This window comes from Ctenocephalides felis, unplaced genomic scaffold, assembly GCF_003426905.1.
Source record: "Ctenocephalides felis isolate EL2017-DRISC unplaced genomic scaffold, ASM342690v1 CF-g0.4_SCAFFOLD_01886, whole genome shotgun sequence".
Lineage (NCBI taxonomy): Eukaryota > Metazoa > Arthropoda > Insecta > Siphonaptera > Pulicidae > Ctenocephalides > Ctenocephalides felis.
In genome coordinates this window covers 128,167,472-128,189,542 of record NW_020538040.1, presented here as the reverse complement: position 1 = coordinate 128,189,542, position 22,071 = coordinate 128,167,472, and the positions used below count along the sequence as shown (strand labels likewise).

General features: G+C 29.8%; 1 protein-coding gene across 1 annotated transcript; it reads left to right on the top strand.

Annotated features, from left to right (window-relative positions):
* The first annotated feature begins 7,831 nt into the window (after nucleotides 1–7,831).
* LOC113375879 (facilitated trehalose transporter Tret1-like) lies at nucleotides 7,832–14,583 on the top strand. The gene is made up of 7 exons (XM_026615827.1): nucleotides 7,832–7,836; nucleotides 8,013–8,085; nucleotides 8,720–8,758; nucleotides 9,384–9,473; nucleotides 13,099–13,279; nucleotides 13,360–13,547; nucleotides 13,618–14,583. The coding sequence occupies exons 1-7, from the start codon at nucleotides 7,832–7,834 to the stop codon at nucleotides 14,581–14,583; spliced, it is 1,542 nt and encodes a 513-aa protein (XP_026471612.1).
* Nucleotides 14,584–22,071: the final 7,488 nt, after the last annotated feature.

Below are 22,071 nucleotides of genomic sequence, written 5' to 3'. Positions count from 1 at the left end.
AATAATATTCTCATATACATTTATATGATTCAAACATCAATAAAAAATTAATCCCTTTTCCCTATTTCATTTTCCCATAAATTTCGAAATTTTTCAAATGGATAAATGAAGAATAGAACCGATAGAAAACTTTGGTAAAAGCTTTTGCATTTATGAAGAAGTTGACTGAATAAGCGCCAACACTGTTCGAAAAGTTCGAAAGCGAATATAATAGCCTGGTGGCGTCAAAATCGTTTTTTCAGCGATGTACATAGAACGCGTGAGATTTTAGTCATTGTCAATAGATTTTGGCATTTGATTGATGAATAGATAGTGTAGTAATATATCGTGTACGACAACCGTCGAATTTATTTTATAATTCTATAGCTCAGTGGCGTACCTAGAACTTTTGCCGCCCGGTGCGGTCTCCAGATTGCCGCCCTTTCAATTATAAGTCAGTCAAATAGTAGTTTTCATAAATTAATACAAATAAACTAGTGGTGCATGGCATCGTGCCTTAAGGCAAATTGCTGGCACTTCTCGTACCGAAACATAAATTTTTTAAAAAAGATTAAAATTTTTTGAAATCTGAAAAAAATATATTTTTGAGAACTTCGAAAATTTTGAAAAAAATGGCTTTTTTGAATTTTTTTTTTTTATATTTTGAAATTTTTTGAAAATTTGTAACTTTTTTTCAAAACAATCGCGCTGCGCAGCTGTTTTGGAGACGAAATATCGAAGCGAAACGGCTAGACATTAATACGGAACCCATAGAAATGTGAATTAAATTTGTTCTTATTATTAAAATCTCTAGAAAATATCAGACAATTTGACGTGGATATATCTAATGATCATTTTGGATTTGACAAATGTCATTTTTTTACTTTATCTTATTGTATCTCTGTAACTGCTAGACTTGTCATCCCAGAAACAGTTCTTTGTTTAGTCAATACAAATAAAATGTTTTTTGAATTACTTAAAACGGACGCTTCGTTCTCTCAAGAACTAAATTATAATTTTTGGCTTTTTTGCCCCGTATCTTTGGAACGGCTGGACCCGTTTTGCCAAAAACTAATTAGCACGTTTCATCAGTACGAATTGATGCGTGTTCCTACAATCATCGACAAAAGTTTGTATCTAAACACACACACACATCCATTTTTTCTAAGATATGCCAAAATTCAGTAACCTCTGAAACGTAAAGATATATAAAAATTTTCACTTTCGACATTTTTGCGATTACTATATATAACTTACCATACGGAAGTTAAAAAATTATCAAGTTATTTAATCAATATTAATTAATACACAGAGTAATTTTTTTCAAACATATTTATATGCACTCGTCAACATATTTATATAATGCCCTAAGGCTTTGCAGACCTAGCAGACCCCGCCTTCCGCCAGCCCTGATTTTCAAAAGAAAAATTGATGATTTAAAAAAATATTGATAATTCACTTCAAAGTAATCATATAAACTTTTCAAAAGAAATGACATTTATAAGCTGATATAAAAAAATAGGAAAAATCGCTGAACAAAATCGTAAAGATGCTTATACGAATTCAACGAATTTTAATGAATACAATAAAACTAGCTGTAAGTGGAATTCTGTCTTGAGGCAATTATGGCATCGTGCCTCAAGGCAAATTGCTGGAACTTCCCGTACCGTAACGAAATGTTCGTGGAATACTGAATGTTTTCAAATAGATTATTATGAATATTGTAACATTGTCTAATATTTATAAGAATTATATAAACTGAATTGCAGAGTTGAAATTATTTGTAAAGTATATTAGAACTATAGTCAGAATTAAAAATAAAATCTGAAATATTTTCGATATACAAGAAACTAAAAAAAAAAAAAAAAAAAAAAAAATGAGCTAAAATTTTTTTTCCCAAAATCAATTATTTTGTTAAGACAAGCAGAAAGTTTTTTGAATCATTAAAATCGGACGCTTAGTTCTCTCCAAAATTGCCATTTTTTACATATTTTGCTCCGTATCTTCAAAATGGCTGGGCCTGCCTTTGCCAAAAACTAATAAACACTTCTCCCAATCATTACTAATTGAATGTTTTTTAGATGATTCAAATCGGATACTCCGTTCTCTCAAAAATTCGATTTCTATTTTCTGCACTCTTTGCTCCGTATCTCCGAAACGGCTGGACCTGCCTTTGCCAAAAACTAATCAGCTCTTTTCCCTATCAATAGGAATCGAATGCTTTTTGAACCATTCAAATCGGTTGATCCGTACGCCCGAAAACGTGGGCGAAAATTTGTATCCATACATACATACACACACACACACACACACACACACACATCCATTTTTTCTAAGGTATGCCAAAACGTTCAGAAACCTTCAAAACGTCGAGAAATGTAAAAATTTTCAATTCCGATTTTCGGCCCATTACAATAACTTACCCTACGGGAAGTTAATAAAATTATTAACCTGTTCTTAAATTAGAATTCAAAATTCACAAATATACATTTATATACACCGAGGAATAAAATTCTAAATCATATGGTTAATCATAATTTATATAAATCAAATATTAACAATAATAAAAATCATAATGATCATTTATAATTCAAGAAAGAAAACTAGTTGGTTCTGGTATTTTGCCTTGAGGCAAGTTACATGAACTTCCCGAAATGTGTAAATAATCGACTTAATCAATAAAAAATAAATTAATTTATGAGTGATTAAAAGTATTCCGAGTGGATTTATTACACATCATTGCAAACGAACGAACAAACACGTTAACTCGGAGTATTTTCTAAAAACAAATTTTCAAAAATCAATAATTTTAATTAATCAATAATTATAATTGAACCAGTTTCCGTAGGACTTTAATGGTTTACTATGTTCAAGACCAAGTACACTATCGTTATACCAACTAAATCATCTAATTTTATTTTTAACAAACGTCAAAAAAACATTTTCTCTAACTTTGATAAATTTTTAAAATTAAACTACTTGTCGTAAGGCCGTAATAATTCAGTGAGTTCTATAAGGCAATGATGTACATCGCCAAAGAAAGTTTCATAAATATCGGCTTAAATTTTTTTTCAACAGTTAATTACAAGAAAACGGCTTGGTAGATTTTCACCTAAAACTGATCAGTATCAATCCCAAATAATATCTTTAAAACAGTTTTTAATTTTTTAAAATCGATTCGGTAGTATGAGCTTAAATGTGGACGAAAGGTTTAACACTTCTTTCCAAATTACAAAGAAACGGCTCGGACGATCGTCGCACAAAGAAACGATATGCCTCATCGAGATACATCAAATAGTTTTTAAATTTCTGAAATCGGTTCAGGCGTTTTTGAGAAACAAAGGTCTAATTTTGACAAAGGCCAAAAAGACCATACTAATTTTTGCAATCTTTGACGAATTTTTAAAGCTAAACCAGTTGTCGTAGGACCGTAATATTTTAGTATGATCTAGAACAGGGCTTCTTAAAGTGGGGGTCTCGACCCCCAGGGGGGTCGCGAGACTACTGAAAAGGGGTCGCAAAGATCTGATACTTTTCAATCATTATAAACAAAATTTTAAAATTAGTATTATTAGGCCGACTATTTTCACGATAACTTATGGCTTCTCAAGCTATGCTATTTGGCCAATATTTTTGATAAAATCAATGATATGAATTTATCAATGCAGGGATTCTGCGTTAATATGTTTATGTTAAAAAATAAACTTAAGGCCTTTGTTAAAATAATTCTTATATGGAAAAACAGAATGGAAAGTGGATCGCTCGAAATGTTTTCATTTACTGACGAGTATATAATTAGTAACAATATTTCAAAAAAAGATACTCCTATAACAAAAATTATAGTTAATCATTTGAAGAATATAGAAGTTTACATCCATAGGTATTTTCTCAATGATATCGATACACAACATAAGATTTGCAATCCATTTTCAATTGAAATGGAAGAAATTAATTTTTCAAATTTAAAAGCACAAGAGGAATTTACCGATATAACAAGTGATACTACCTTGCAACTCAGATTTTTTCAAGTGTCTGTGCATGAATTTTGGATTGAAATCAAATCAGAATATTATTGCCATTTTGTGCAACATATTTATGTGAATCAGCCTCTTCTACATTAACTTACATAAAATCAAAATACCGTTCAATTTTAATAAACGTTGAAAATTTATTACGATCTGCACTAACAAATTGAGCTTAGATTTAATTATTTGTGTAAAAATAAACAATCACATTCATCACATTAATATTGTTTGATGTTAATAATAGGTTTTCATTAAAAAAAATGTTACAAAATTTTATTTTTTTATTGAATATGTAGATATAGTTTTATGTTTTCTTATAAAGAATTTGTTACAAAAGTTTATTTTTTCTATTGAATATTTTCTATATATATGAAAATAAGTCGGGTTTTCCTTTCTCGCACAAACCGATTTCGACAATTTTGCATTCGTTGGAAAGGTCTCGGGCAAGGTTTATAGCTAAGAAAATTAGTGGTGCATGGCATCGTGCCCTAATGCAAATTGCTGGAACTTCACGCACCGTAATTAAAAATTCGAGTAATGACATTAGTGAGAATTATCAGAATTATGCTTGGTTAAGTCAACGAGCAATTCTTGCCGCAAAGAATAATGATGTACGCGCACTGAATTTCACCATTCAATCCAAAATTGCTGGCGATTTTGTGATACCAATGATTCCGACTTGTCTTCCGTTTGACTTCAAACGATTGCAATTTCCAGTTTACCTTGCATTTGCAATAACAAGTCGCAAGGCCAATCGCTTAGTGTTTGCGGGATAAATTTCAAATAGATTATTTAGAAAATCATTGTTTTTCACATGGGCAGTTATACGTTGCCTGTTCACGAGTTGGAAAACCATCCGCTTTGTTTGTATTAACGTCAGACCAAAAAACAAAAAAATGTGATTTACCAAAGAGCACTTCAATGAAATGGATAATTTGCGGATTCACTTTCATTTACTTAGAGAAGTTCAACTAAAAAACACTTCATTTTTGTAATCGAAATAAATTCATTACTGTTGTATAATAAAATCAAATGTTTCCTTTTCAAATATAAAACAAACAAAATATTTCTTCATTTTTCTCACGAAATATATATATATATATATATATATATATAGTTTTATGTCAACGTTTCCAATTATATATAACATGAATGGGTACATATTCTTTAATCCTTATTTTATATAAGGTTGTCAAATATCTCCCTTCCGCCTTTTTGTATTATAAACCAAGAGCAAAAAAGCGGAAGGGAGATATTTGACAACCTAATATACATTGTAAAATAGTGCGATAACAGTTAATATATATTTTATTATTTGGAGGAGGGGGTCGTTTAAAATTTCCTAAACTTGAAGGGGGTCGCTATATAAAAGAGTTTAAGAAGCCCTGATCTAGAAGACTATGGTATCTACCGTCAAAAAAATAATCATAAGAATCGTCGAATTTTTTTTTTTAAACTTTATTAAGAAAACGGCCCGGCCGATCTCTACTAAAAACTAATCAGCACGATTCCCAACTAATGTCTATCGAACGGTTTTTGAATTTTCAAAATCAATTCAGAATTGCAGGCTAAAACGTAGACGAAAAATTTTTCACTTTTCTGCGATTTATAAAGAAACAGCTTGGCCGATCGTCGCACTGACGGTCAAACTCAAACTCAAACTGACAAATAATAGTCTTCATCGAGATACATCGAGTGGCTTTTAAATTTTTGAAATCGGTCTAGCCGTTTTTGAAAAAACGACAATTTACGACAAAAAATCTGTTCACATACACACACATACTTTTTCCAAATTTGGGCTCATTCGATTCAGAATGGCTTGAAACGTCGAGAAAACATAAAATTAGCGATTCGGATTTTTTGATGAAAACATAAACTTCTCCTTGGGGAAGTTAACTAGTGGTGTATGGCATTGTAAGTTAAGGCAAATTGCTGGAAATTCCCGTACTGTAATGATATATTCGAGGAAAATTAAATATTTTCAAATATATAATTATAAATACTGTAACTTATATATGCTTACAGAAAATTAAATAAACAAAACTCAATCAATCAAATTTGAAATAAAGGGCATTGTCTAATATTTATAAGAAGTATATAAACTGAATTACAAAGTTAAAATTATTTATTTCAAGTATATAAGTGAGCATTTGAACTTTAGGTAGAATTCAAAATAAAATCCACGTAGAAAGTTTTTTGAATCATTCAAATCGGATGCTTAGTTCTCTCAGAAACAGATATTTTTTGCACATTTTGCTTGGTATCTCTGCCTTTGCGAAAAACTAATCACCACTTCTCCTCATCATTACAAATTGAAGTTTTCTGCATCAATCAAATCGGATGTTTCATTCTTTCAAAAACTCGATTTCTAATTTCTGTACCATCAAATCGGTTGATCGGGGCGCCCGAAAACGTGAACAAAAAAATGCGGACACACAAAACACACACACTTCCATTTTTTCTGAGGTATGCCAAAATGTTCAGAAACCTTCAAAACGTGAAGAAATGTAAAAAATTTCATTTACGATTGTCGGTCCATTACTATAACTTAACCTACGGAAGTTAATAAATATAAAATGAATAAGTTGCTTTTTACAACTATGTATAAATAAACTAAAAAATGCCGCCCCAAAATAAGTGCCGCCCGGGGCGGACCGCCCCCACCGCCCCCCCCTAGGTACACCACTGCATAGCTGGCTTCAATTTTATACAAACATAAAATATTTTCTGATAATAATTATTAATGAATAATCTACTATAATTTATCTATTGATCTTGGTTATGCTCCAAAAGAAATCAATTATTATTAATTAACTTCCCGTAGCGTAAGTTATAGTAATCGCAAAAAAATCGAAAACGAATCTTTTTATATATCTTTACGTTTCAAAATCTTCTGAACATTTTGTCATACCTTAGAAAAATGGCATACCATAGAAAAAATGGATGTATATGTGTGTGTGTATGTGTGTGTGCGTGTGTGCGTGTATGCGTGTATGTATTTGTGTGCGGATACAAATTTTCGTCGACGATTTCGGGAACACGGATGAAGCGATTTTTGAATAATTCAAAAAACATTCGATTCGTATTGATAAGAAGCCGTGCTAATTAGTTTTTGGCGAAGGCAGGTCTAGCCATTAAGAACATACGGGGCAAAAAGTGCCAAAAATGGTAACTCGGTTTTTAAGAGAACGGAGCGTCCTATTTTAATAATTCAAAAAACATTTTACTTGTATTGAGGAATTAGCGCCTTATTACAAGATGAGGAATTGATCAAATTTTCATGAAGGCAGGTCTAACTGTTTCGGAGATCTAGTGAAAAAAGTAAAAAAAAATGCCATTTGGCTGTCAAAAATGATCATTAAACATGTGCACATCAAATTATCAGATATTTTACAGAGATTTTAACAATAAGTGTAAATTTTGTTTACATTCCTATGGGTTCCGTACCAATGTTTTTCCGTTAGACGGCGATTCGTCGCTTACGCGCTTTGACATTTCGTCTCTATGTAGTTAAAGCAGTACGATTGCTTTGAAAAAAGTTCAGAATTTCCAAAATATGTCAAAATAAAGAAAACTTTTTTTTTTCAAAAAAAAATTTTTTTCAAAAAAAAGTAATTTTTTGTCAAATTTATAGTTTTTCAAAAATCTAATTTGTTCGAAGTAAATTTTTTTCAACAATGGTAATCTTTTTAAAAAAATAATTTTTGGTACGGAAACTTCCAGCAATTTGCCTTGGCACGATGCCATGCGCCCCACTAGTTTTATAATTATACTAGCTGTGTCTGATCACGCCTTGCTGTGTTATAACTATTCTGTTATACCGAGTTATGATGTAAAATAGCGCACGTACCTTTTGTCATTGATTATTAAGTTGTATTAGATGCATCTTCGAGTAAAATGTTCTATTCAGCATCTCAATATAAAATATTCCATTTAGAACCTCAATATATTTTTTTGACTCTCAGCAATTGTAATGTAAAAAATTTAAAGTTTTTCGGTAACTTTTAGAAATCTGAATCGAAACTCAGAGAAAAACGTCCACAAAAAGATAATTGACCAGTTATCGAAGTGTGGTAGGAATGTGAAAGAAATGTTTAGGGTTGCATGCATGTATTTTTCAATCTCTCATTTAAAAACAAAAGTAATAAAATTCATCCAATACATTAAAAAATAAGTGTTAGATTTTTACATTATGAATTATTTGGACATTTGGAATTATTTGAAGAAATAATTTTTCTAATGTATAATTGAGCTTTTTCATGGGCTTAAAAAAACCATTATAAAAACTTTGTCAAAAACGTTAACTGACAGAAACCGAGATGAAAAATGATGTAATTACAGTAATAATTTTTATGAAATAGGAGTTTGTAGTAAGAGGGTGAAAATTTAGGGTTATATGTGTTGTTTATATGCACTTCTTTAAAAAATAAAGATTGACTGAAAAGATATATAAAACAGTCTTCAGGGTGGCCAAGAAAAAACTATCTACAGGGCATTTTACGATAAACTGGCAGAAGATTTTTTTTTTTTATTGAAACTATTTTTCCATTATCCGTATATCGATAAATGACGACAAACTGATATATATTGTTTCTCTACTTGCAGATAATTTTTAATGACAATAAAAAAAATTATAATGAAAATAAATCTTTTTTAAACCAATGGATTTAATGACAACCTACGCCAAAATTCCGAATATTAAGTGAAACCGACAGTGCCATGATGCAGAACTTCTTGAATATATATTTCCACAGGTATGTTATATTTAATCTAAATAAATATTACAATATTTAATGTAAATATTCTGATCTTATAGAAATATAAATATTTCTCTGATAACTTAAGTATTTATTCATCAACATAAAAAGAATTTAAACAAATATTAAAAACTTCCGCACAAGATTTACGATTCGTAATTGTTTCCGCTGTATATAAAATATTGATTGTTTAATGTTATTAATAATGTTCGTAGTGTTTAATTATTTAGAATTCTTGAAATTTCAATTATGCAGTTTTTGCATCCGCATTTATTGCAAAAGTTTTTTAAGCAGTTTATCTTATGAAACAGAATCAGTTTTAAGAAGTCCTTTGCGTTAAACGGATTAAGTCATAACTCATATTTTTAAAAAAATTAATTAATTTTTACCTTGCATAGACAATCTAATAAGAATATTATGTTGAAGGATATCAATGGTGTCTTGTTTTTGTAAGAATATTTTTTTGGAAGTAACTATTTTCGAATGATGAAAAAGTATGTGAATGTGTGTTTGGTTTCCATTCTTGTTTATTTAACAAATGGTCGAGACTCCAAACTTTTGCTATAAACTTCTTTTGTCATACATTTTAATCTTACAGATTTGTAATTTATTGTTATTTCAGATAACGGCCTATTGCCACGCAATGAAAATGCTGAGTAAATCCGTCATCCACTACAACGAGGCGCCGAGTAAGACCCAGTATGTCACCCAGGTGAATATTATTCTCGAATATATTTCATATTGTGTATAAATCTAACAATTATCAAGACAAAACCAAATTTTTCATTTGGTTCAACTGTATGTATCACTAGTGGTGCGTGGCATTGTGCCTTAAGTAAAGTGAGTCACAAGTGAGTGACCATAATCTTTTAGGTAAAAACCGGGACGCTCACTTTTAGTTGTGCCAAGCCCTGGATGTTCTTCATGCACAAATAACTTAAATATGATTCAAAGTAACAAATACTATTTAAGGATACGATAAATCTTGCTTGAGTGTATGAAATATGGAAGTTACATTGGAAATAAATCTGAAAATTCAATTCATTATAATTAATGAACGTATTTTCTTTCATAAAAGTGACAAATACGGGTTTTTAAGTTATTGCGCATCACATTTTTATATCTAAGTGAGTTCAATGTACATAATCCGCACGCACATTTTATGCATTTTCACTATTTAGAGCAAATGTTGATGGTATTATTTTTTTCTACAGTATTCAATTTAAAACCTCTTATGGAGACAAGCATCTGTATTAGACTTGGACAATAATTATTTTGTATTTGTTTTTTATTCTTCTGATTGTACGCGGTTTTCTCGAAAATAGGCGCCTATTGCTATTGCAGAAAAAGCTATTCAGAACAAATTCGAGACATTTAGCTTTGATTGTACAAATTCGAGACGTTTGTGCGAGCTAAAACAAGGATATTGAAAAAAAAAACTTGGAAAGGCCAAGGCAACACTTACAATATGTAGCAAATTTTCTCGACTCGCTAAGTCTACATTGTAAGATGAATTTTTTTTCATATTGGCTTTATATTTTATATTGTAAGAGAGCAATTACCTAAAGTAAAAATTAACGATGAAAGTCGTTCCATATCATCATTTTATTGCTTCGTAATTAGTTAATTTCTTTTTATTCAACCGAATAATTCCAATTTACATCAGAAAATAGCTGGTCGTCACAGCAACATAACCACAAGTGTAGTAACAATTTTGACAAAAATTACAAAATGATAGCAAATTAGCCGGTTTTCAAATCACATAAAACTAGGAATATCGTTGAATTTGTTTCTGCTTATAGTTTTATAAAAAATAGGCCCTCAAATGTTGTTTTATAGCTAGTTAAGCTCATATATAAAATTGCAAGAAATACATTTATTTTTTCTCGGAATAATTCCAATCGTATTCTAGTACTCTCTTCGAATACTAACAGTCACTTCTTACTGCGCATGTTCTTATATGGTTCATAATAAGATCATCAATTATCACTGAAAATGCAATACGTACTAACTTTAATTTTATAATATTATTTATATCTTCAAAAAGCTTGTACTGATTTGTTTTGCTCGACATTTTTTGGGTAAAGCATTACGTTTCAAAAAAAATCGTATGTTTTCAAATAAAATTTGCCTGGAAGCTTTGTCCTGTTTAAAATTTTGATATTTTTCATAAATTATTCTCGACCTTTTTGATTGAACTACTTTTTACAACGGTCTTTGCTGAAATAAAGTAGAATAATAGCTTATAAAATAAAAGAATTTTCTCTGGGTCGAATGATCCGGCGTGGTAGATAACGGAATACATTAAATATTATTCAAGATTAACAACAAAGAAAATTATTTCAACAATGTAGTACTATATAGTAATTTAATTAATACGAGAAGTTCCGAACGTTCAATTTTTAAAAACAATAAAATTATAGATGACATTCCAATTTAAAGTTCAAAACAGGTCATTTGACATAAAACTTTTTTTTAATCAAAATTACTGACTTAACGTAATTAAGAAATATATTTTTTGCTTATTTTATATATCTTATATTTTTTTATCAATATTTTTTCATTCTTAAGTTTTGTATAAAATTTTATTTAACTTTTTTCATAAGTTAATTAAATATTCTAGGTATAAAAATAGTCAATCAATTGTATTAAATATTTTCAAATAGGTTGTTATGAATACTAGAAGCTTTATCCTTCATCTTTTATATTACGACGACTTTATCGCACAAAACACATATAAATGATAACACATTATTTATTTTAAGGAGGTCTTCCTATGTGACGGCCTGTTTTTTAGGGATATTTTAGATTTTTTTTTCTACGACCAGTAAATAGTTAGGGCTTCAAGTTTATCATTTATTAATACATATTTGGACAGTATAAATATAAAATTTCAGCTAAAAAAATTTAGTCCAACTAGAGTTACAGCGCTCTAAACACCCCCCCCCCCCCTAAAAAAAAAGAGCTCCTACTGTCTCCACGATTCCGGCTGATCGGCTTATCTGACCAAAAAAAAATAAACGGCGTTTTAATTTGTAGGCTTAAAAGCACGGAATGAACTACAATCAAATGAATACAAAAAAAATTGGATGTTTTATAGACATTTGAAATAAAAGTTGCAAATTAGGCGGTTTTTTTTTTTGCTATAAAAAATCGAAGTTTTGAAATTTGATTTGATAATAGTTCATTCCATGCGTTTAAATTTACTGAATGTGCCCTGTAAATTTCAAGTAATTCGGTCCAGCCGTTTCTGAGATACAATGGAGACAAGTTTGAAAAACACAGTTTTGAGAAAAACGCGTTTAAAGATAAAATGATCGTTGTACTAAATACTATATGTATACATTTAAATGGCTGTAACTCAAAAACTATTTGAGATATCGATTTGAAATTTTAATATGTTATTTTTAAAGGTATAATCTACCGAAATATGAAATAAAAAAAAATTCAATTTTTTCAACTCATCACGTAGGAAGACCCCCTTAATTATACGAAATTTTTGATTTGAATGAATCATTATCTGACTGATTGTTCAAAATTTTAGTAAAACCTGAATCATTTTCCATATTTTTTAGAAATACTCTTTTTAAGTTGTGAAAATTTTGAATATTTCTGAAAATAGTTATTCTGAAAACAAATTGACTTTGTTCATACATCATTGAACATACCGACGACAATAATTGCGTGACTTTACTAAATTTAGGGCATTGATGCAAAGGTGTTTTGTTATATATATATTAATTATAATTATATATATATATATATATATATATATATAATTAATATATATATAACAAAACACCTTTGCATCAATGCCCTAAATTTAGTAAAGTCACGCAATTATTGTCGTCGGTATCGGTAAAGTTTTTTGTAATTACTATCGATTTTATTCTTAGCCGATTAATGGCGTCGAAGCCATAAATATAAAATTGTTTCATTTCTATGTGAAAGTTAAATAGGAGGATTTTGCGAAAGATGGACAAGACGTTTAAGGACGAATTCAATTTCATATCAGGTTCTCGCCCATTTATTTGACACGGCTTAATGTTTCTAATGTTATTTGAATTACGTAAATGCAGAGAATATTTAATACGTTATAAATGGTAGTCTGCAGATAATTCTAATAGGAAAAAACATGAAAGACCGATGTGTGTGTTTTTTTATTCATTTAGGAAGTCATCCTAAATTCATCGCCGACCTTTTACGAATGTAAATGTGATTTTTTTGATGTTGAAATATATTCTTGATATTTTTCAACATCTAAATTCTCGAAATAAAAACAATAAATATTTTGACACAATATTTATTATACATTTTCTATCTGACTAATTTATCAGGTCCTGGCTACTCTAGCAGTGTCTCTCGGACCATTTGCCGCAGGATTAGGCAAGGGCTACACCTCGCCCGCGATTGCTTCGCTGCAGCAGCTGCAGGTGAGAGCAGTTTTCAATGCAAGTGCTGCTACTTTTATTGTCACAGAACAGCAGGCCAGTTGGATAGCCAGTTTGTCACTTCTAGGTGAAGTTTTGCTTAAGTTGCTATCACGCAAAAACATTTTTTTTGTCCATAAATACAATTTCCATTTTTTTTTATTTCAGGAGCACTATTTGGAGGGATATTCGGCGGAATGGCAATGCGATTTGGTCGAAAACGTGTTATAATCGTAACATCTCTTCCATACTCCGTTGCCTGGATGTTGACAGTTTTGGCTTCGTCTGTGGAAATGATGTTTGTTAGTGCATTTGTTGCTGGTTTATGTTGTTCCATTGTGTCTATGGTTACGCAGGTAATTGAGTCATAACTCCTCAATCAATCGAGATTCATAATACTGATATGATTGCATATGTCTTTTACAGGTGTATATAATAGAAATATCTGCTCCGGACATTAGGGGATGTCTCAGTGCCCTTCTGAAGATCTCGGGGCAAATGGGAATGTTGATCAGTTTCTCGGCCGGTGCATACTTGGACTGGCGGCAATTGGCGACAATAGTCGCCGTGGCACCAATAATGTTATTTGTGACAACACTTTACGTTCCAGAAACTCCAAGTTACCTGATGTTGGCAGGCCGAGACGAAGACGCACGTCAGGCTTTACAATGGCTCCGTGGGGCCCACTGCGACGTGCGATCGGAACTCGCAACGATTCGGCTAAATGTACTACGTGGCGTGACCAACCATTCCTTCTCGACACATATACTCAAACCTGCATTTATTACATGCGGACTCATGTTCTTCCAAAGATTTAGTGGTGCAAACGCATTCAATTTTTACACCGTAACAATTTTCCGCCAGACGTTCAACGGGATGGACCCTCATCGAGGAGCCATTGCTGTAGCCTTCGTCCAATTACTTGCTTCTCTTTTATCGGGCCTACTCGTGGACAATATTGGTAGATTGCCTTTGCTCATGGCTAGTAGTATCTTCATGTCCATCTCGCTGGCCAGTTTCGGTTCCTTTTCGTATTATGAAGAAATTCATAAACATCAAAATATTGAACAATACGATTGGATACCTTTGCTATGCGTACTGGTATTTACTGTTGCTTTCTCGTTAGGTATCGGACCGATTTCCTGGTTGCTTATAGGCGAATTGTTTCCGTTAGAACATAGGGGCTTAGGTAGTTCTCTAGCTGCTTCGTTTAGCTATTTGTGCGCATTTTTAGGAGTTAAAACGTTTGTAGACATCAGACAATGGCTAGGTTTACATGGTACTTTTTGGTTGTACTCGTCGTTGTCCTGCGGTGGTTTAGGATTTATAGTTATGTGCGTTCCAGAAACTAAGGGAACAGATTTGGATGAAATGGATATTAAATGCGCTTAATCGACAATAATTTACGGTAAAGTTCACCATATTGGTGATATGACAATAACATTTGTAGCTGTGTAGTATATGAAATATATTATACATTTCTTAATTATTATAAATTTTTTATTAGAATGACACAAATAATGTGCCTATTGCGAAATTTCTAATAGTACACCAAACGTAAATTACTCTATGCAATAGCGTTAATTACTAAATATATTGAGCCTAGCTAAAATTTCATTATTTTTTTATAAAATAAACTTAAAAACATACTAGTGAAATTTCAAAATAAGAACAAATGCAACTTATATACAGAAGCTGATAACGACAATTCGGAACTCTTGCCTCAATACTTTTATACGCGATATGCATATGAATAAGTGTTGTCGTTAAAATTCAAGCAAAATAATAAATCCTAAATAAATATTAACTTTTCAAAACTATATCATTATATGATACCTGATTTTATAAACTATTATGTTTCATATTTTTCTTTCTGATCATTCTTTAAATAAATATATGTTTGTTTTTAATTCTTGCGCGGAAAGATTAATCGAACCGATTTGGATTAAAAATACGATTAAGATACCATGATTTTTTTTTTGTAAATTAATTAAGTATACAACAAAGATATTAATATACATTTTTGAACATACATCAAATTTTAGCGATGATGATAATACTGAGCAAAAGTTTTTGTGGAAACATCAGCGTGTAGAAAAATGTATATTGGTGTCTTATTTAGATTCAAAATTGACTAAAGTTAGTGATAACCAGAGTCCAATGATTTCAAATGACATATCTAAGCACAAAGCATCGTAATTAGTATCAATTATCGAAAACTATCAAAAATACTGTGTTATCAAGAATTTCAAGTGGACAGGAGTTTTCACAGAAACAGTAATTAGTTATGAGGCATATCAAATTGTTGAAGGTAAAAAATATAACCCGCTATTGTTTTTCTTAAAAATATTGCTGGCTTCTAATACCCAATGCAATTTCATTAAAACTTACAATATCAATTTATATTATATTTTTTAATATAAGGCGAACTATTTTTAAGAATTAGGTCGACGTCGTCCGTATGTACTCTTGTCTATCATTTTCTTAGACCTACCAGTCGTATCTTAAAAAGCTTTTTTGAGACTTGTAGCTTTAAAAATAATAATAATATTTGAAGAAACTTTTTTGGATTGACACGTGTAGGTAGCTTACTTTGATCACATAATATTTTTGATAGACGGGCAAGCATATGGACCATGTTGTCACGACAATAAAGTTCAGTTAGTGAACGAAACAAATAGATATTTGCTCAAAAGTGTGAGCAGATTTACAATTAGCATGACAATAATTAAAAATAATGCTTAATTGAAAAACAAGTAAGGATAATGAGAATTACGAATTAATTATAATAGACAAAATTAGAGAAATATTATGAAACATATATTTCAAGAAAATTTATCCGCTTAGAAGGTGAACGAAAAAACCTTTTGCATATGATTCTTGAAAATAAAATGACAATAATAATAATAATAAGAGATAAATATATTGGTTAGCGGTTAGCTCATGATTTAAAATGATTTTATATGCTTTCTTTGAATTTTGTGAACGACATTTTTTATTAAATATTACAATAAAACTATATTTTAGAGAAATGCAGATTAAGAAATCAAAATATTTATTTATTATCATATGTATATACATATCAATTATTAATTCTAGTATTTTAAGTATTTATGTGATGTGATAGCCTCTGATTATTTTTTTCATTCGTTATTCGTTTCAATACGACGTATTGTGAATTAAAATTGAAGTTTACTTGAATTTTGTTAAGTCACCTAAATATACAATATTTAAGCTATAATTTTTGGCGATGTTTTATTCAATGTATTCGCTTGATTAGGGAAATATAATCCCGATATATATCCGCCTGGCATGTAATTTTTCTTAAGACCTTTTTTAATACGCGAATAGATTATTACGGCGAATAATTAAAGTATAAATATTATATTGTAATATTAATTTTAATAATCTAAATTGATTCTAATAATCTAAACGCCGTCAAATTATGTACGATCGACATGTTTCAAGTAACAGTACTGTATTTTTTCAAATGTACTTGTTGATAAAATGATGAAGAATATCATTTAAATCCAAATTTGCAATTTGGAGGTGTCAAAGTATCATTTATGAAATGACTTATAACAGATATGCTAAAATGTAATAATTTGATAAGTTTTTTACAAATTAGCTACGTAAGATCGAGTTTGCGTCGACATCTATTGTTCTTGCTTTCTCATCTTACTGTAAGCGAGTTGTTAACACTGATTATAAATATTTATCAAACTTTTCTAATTATTGTTTGGTTTTTTAAATTTAAAACCTTTTCAGGTCAGATAACATTTTAACATATCAAGAATTATAAATTATATTTATTGGTGCGTTATTGTCATAACAATTTATGCAACAAGCAATGTGAAATGTACCCAGTAAATTACAAGACGTAATAAAATCGTTAATATATTGTAGCATTTATAATGTTTAAACGTAGCGGCTAAGTAACACGGACGTAACTATTTCAGCGGGAAATAGTGAAAAATTTTGTTTCGTAGCGCAAACAAGTTACGGTTTTGTTTTTACTACGTTTTCAAGTTACCACCTAAACGAGGATGTATCTTTTATGTTGCATAAAAATTGAATCATGTTTTAAAAATAAAAACTAGTTTGGATATGAGTAGTAATTAGTATAATTATATCATTATCTAGTTATATTTTTAAATATTATCATTTAGTATATAAAATTTACACAATATACAGCTCAAAGTTAAAAAATTACATAATGTTAAACATGTATAAGGCCTGGTGCACACGATTCGAGTACTTCTTGCAACATATTTTCTGTAAAGTTCTCATCGTAAGGTGAGCGTATAGATAGAAATTATTTTATTGGAATGTAAACATGAAACATATGTATTAGGATAATTTCTATTTATAAGAATTAAATAAAATAATAATAATAATAAATTACTACAATTATATTTTACGTTGAATACGCTTACCTTACGATAAAAGCTTGACAGAAAATATGTTACAAGAAATACTGGTGTCGTGTGCACCGGGCTTAATTTGTTAGTAAAAGTTTAGTACACATTGATCCCAATACAAAAAATATTAATCAAATTAATACAAAATTTAACAATAAGGTTGTACTCATGTCTGGTTTATACTTACATTCTGACCAAGTTATAAAACTAATTATAGATTTATAGATTATGAATTATGAATTATGAAGTTAGCTTTCACTAGCGTAACGTTGACACGTTTTATTAACGCAATTAGTTCGTGATGAAGTTTTTTCTGCGCTACGTGGATGTAACTTTTGTGATTTCCTGGGTAATACAGTAAAATACAAGTTTTGCAATTGTAAAGTGGCGCACCCACAACGGTCATTTTAGTTTTTATCACAGCCCATTATTATTCAGAAACAAATTAAATTCGATGTCAAACATCATCGTTAAGTGTGTGATCTTTAGAATATTTAGCTTATCAGTCACGATTTTGCACGATGCATTTATTTTTTTTTCTAGTCAAACGATAAAACTCGTACTTACGATTTCTTATTTACGATCATCGTACGGGAGCGCTTCGTACGATACAATCAACCTGCCTTTTGTTCCGTGCTAATTGATCTCAATGTATGAAAGCGCTTCAAATAAACTTTATCGACGAAACATGCTCTTCAAAGAGATTTTGTAAACGTCGAATAAAAATATGAACAATTATATTAAATAAGGCATAGTCAAGTGGTGTAAGTGTAATAGTTGATAGCGCATTGACAATAATAGTATAATTTATAAACGCAGATCTCTTAAATCAATTTAGATTAAAAGTACGACGAACTTTATAATTTAAATAATAGCTTTTTAAGGTTCTGACTTTGTCGAGAAACACGACTTTTAAAAAATGCGATCAATTCGTTTTTAATTGATTTTTACGATAAAATCGGAATATTAATAATTTAGTTATAGGTTGAGTTCATGCGTTGATGTGATAATTATAATCGTCATCATCTATACTTTTTCGTTATAAATGTAAAAATATCCGATTTTACGTAAATATGTAAAAATTTCGAATTCATTGATCCCTTTACTCTGGGTTTTGGTTCAAGTGATCTGCATAGTATATAGTAAAATAGATTATAAAAGGTAGGGCAGGGTACAAAGGTCCAATTTAATTTCTAGTAATTATACTATAACAAACCAACTACATCACAACCATATCACATCAAATAACACAACAATCGAACTATGTTCAGAAAAATTCTCACCTAATTTATCATTATATAAGTATGTTTTTTCTGCTATTTTTATTCAATTTGTCATCTGTTTTTTATAAAATTAATTTTTTAAACTTATTTCAATCTTTTAATTTACAATTTTATCATTGTTTACACCGTGCCAGCGCAAAGAATAAGATAGTTTTTTTTCACACAGCCGCATGTAGGCTGTATAAAGAAAACTATTCAATCTAACTTAAAAATAATAATACACCTTAACAATAGAATGAAATACCGTATAATTGAAAATTATATTCAGGTATTGTAAATTAAAAAACACCAACGACGAATAAAATACTTTACAGAATAAGTTACACAACTTTTGCCCTTTACTTTCAAAATAGTATCTTTAAAAATTATCATACTTTACTTGTTTCTGAGATATTGGTGGCGGACCTTTTTACCCGCGGACCTTCAAACTCCGCTCTACCCTAATACAGAAAATAAGTCCTAAAATAATATATAAAACAATCATTTATCGAATGCGGATTTGTATTTCAACTAGCTAAACATGGCATTAGAGTAAAATTAGTGTATGGCATGTATTATTATTTTAATGTACGTATGTAAGATTTTGATTCTAAATAAAACAATTTCTATTTTGACGTTTTTTGTATAATTCAACAACGTATATTTTCTAGAACTAACATAACAAAATTTCTATATCAAACTTACCGATGGAAAAATTTATTATATTTATGTCGGAAGAAAATGTTAATGAACTATACTTGTTAATAACTAGTTCTCATAGCAGTTTTTATTTAGTTCACTGCTATTAGTTAAATTTAATTTTTAGTCGAAATAATATTTGAAATCAGTATTATGTTATATGGGACTTCTTGGTTATTGATCATTACACATAGGAATGAAAATAATACGTTTAAATATACTTAAGATTAAAAATGGTTGCAATTATTTACTTTTCAAAATGTTTGATTATTTTACTTTTACAATTTTTGAACATTCTAAATATTAAACATTGAAAAGGTAAGTTCTTATTTATTGAAATTATTTTCTTTTCAATTTGTTTTTGTTTTACATTTTTTTAACATTCCAGATAAGAACATTAAAAAGTTAATTTTTCGTTCATAGGAAAATCTAATTGATAAAAGGAGTAACAGTGTCCAAAAGGTCCAATAAATAATGAAATGCTCAAACGGAGAGGTAGATCTATATCCTGATTATCTTTCGGTCAATGCACGGGACGTCAGAATTTATTTTAGAGGTATGATTTCTTCAGCAAAGTATATATTAATTATTCTTATTTTGATCTCTAGTATCCGAAAATCGAATGTGCCTACGTGACCTTTAAATCGACCCGCTCTATATATATATATATATATATATATATATGTGTGATTTAGTACAGGATTTTTATGTTGAGATATATGAATAAGTTGTTTTAGGGCGATTCATCAAAGAAAAAATAAGATTTATAAATTAATCTTTAATTCCAAACGTTTCGACATACAATTTGATTTCATACAAGCCTCGAACTTTCTCTACATTTTTGTAATATATTGTTACATAAAAGGAAAAACATTCATGTTTATTGACTAGTTGTATCAATATTAGTGCTAACTTTTGTGCTGTGTACACATGTTTAGATGTAAGATACTGAGTCCAATATACAATGATGATACATCAAATAGTATGTCGAAACGTTTAGAATTAAAAATTAATTTATAATTCTTTGTTATTTTTAACTTCCCGTAGGGCAAGTTATAATAATCGCAAAAAAATCGAAAATGAAAATTTTTGCATTTCTCGACGTTTCAAAGGTTTCTGAATATTTTGGCATACTTTAGAAAAAATGGATGTATGTGTGTGTGTGTATGTGTGTGTATGTATGTGCGGATACAAATTTTCGTCGACGATTTCGGGAACACCGATCAACCGATTTGAATAATTCGATCGAAGAACATTCGATTCGTATCGATAAGGAGACGTGCTGATTAGTTTTTGGCGAAGGCAGGTCTAGCCGTACCGAAGATACGGGGAAAAAAGTGCCAAAAACGGTAACTCAGTTTTTAAGAGAACGGAGCGTCCGATTTTAATAATTCAAAAAACATTTTACTTGTATTGACAAGGTGAAGAACCGATCAAATTTTCATAAAGGCAGGTCTAGGCGGTCATTTGGCGGTCAAAAATGATCATTAGACATATGCACATCAAATTATCAGATATTTTATAGAGATTTTAACAATAAGTATAAATTTGGTTTACATTCCTATGGGTTCCGTACCAATGTTTACGCGTTAGACGGCGACGCGGCGCTTACGCGCTTTGATATTTCGTGTTTATGCAGTTAAAGCAGTACGTTTGCTTTGAAAAAATCTTTCAAAATATGTCAAGTCAAGTCAAGAGCCAAATATTTTGAAACCGTATATTTACACATTTCTCTATTAAGCCTTTCTATATCGTGTTATAATACATTTATGTTTGTATATTATTTACGTGACTATTTTTTTTCAAATGTGGGATGAATGAAGATAACTAACTTGAAGAAAATAGATTTGTCATGGATTTTCATACATTGGTTGTTAAAAAAAATTAATGGCTGGTTATACCTCTTTTTCTCTCTACTTCCAAATAAATCAAAATATCAAAAAAATCTAACTTTTTTATATATTGATGGTGGACCTTTTTACACGCAGTCCTTTAAGCCCCGTTCTACCGTATATTAAATTAATATTTAAAACAATAGTATTTAAAATTTATTTAAGAAAGACATAGTAGAATATATTTTATAAATTAAAGTCAATACAAAATGATTATTAAAACAGTACTAAATTTTTAATTTTATTCCTCGATATAAAAATAATTTGTAACTATCAAAGGCCGGATTAAACAATAATGATAACGCTTTAGAAAAAATCATGTACATGAACACCAGTGTTATAATTCGATCCTCCGCTTTGATGAATATAAACTTCAATAATATCTTCATTCTTTAATTGTAGCGATTGTGGTGTGTCATCTTTATTAACAAGTTTTCCATCGAACATGAACCTAAATTATATATTGAAATTAATCCACTATTAGTAATAAGTAGTAATATTCTATGTAATTTTAACTGCAATCAGAAGTTAATGAGTTTCATGAGCTATTGTGCTGAATTCTTAAACGGCGTGGATTTTTGAATAACCACCATAGACCTTATAAAT

Coding starts and splice junctions, on each gene's coding strand:
- LOC113375879 (XM_026615827.1), top strand. Junction 9,474..13,098: donor AGACCCAGTATGTCACCCAG/GTGAATATTATT, acceptor CTAATTTATCAG/GTCCTGGCTACTCTAGCAGT. Junction 13,280..13,359: donor AGCCAGTTTGTCACTTCTAG/GTGAAGTTTTGC, acceptor TTTTTATTTCAG/GAGCACTATTTGGAGGGATA.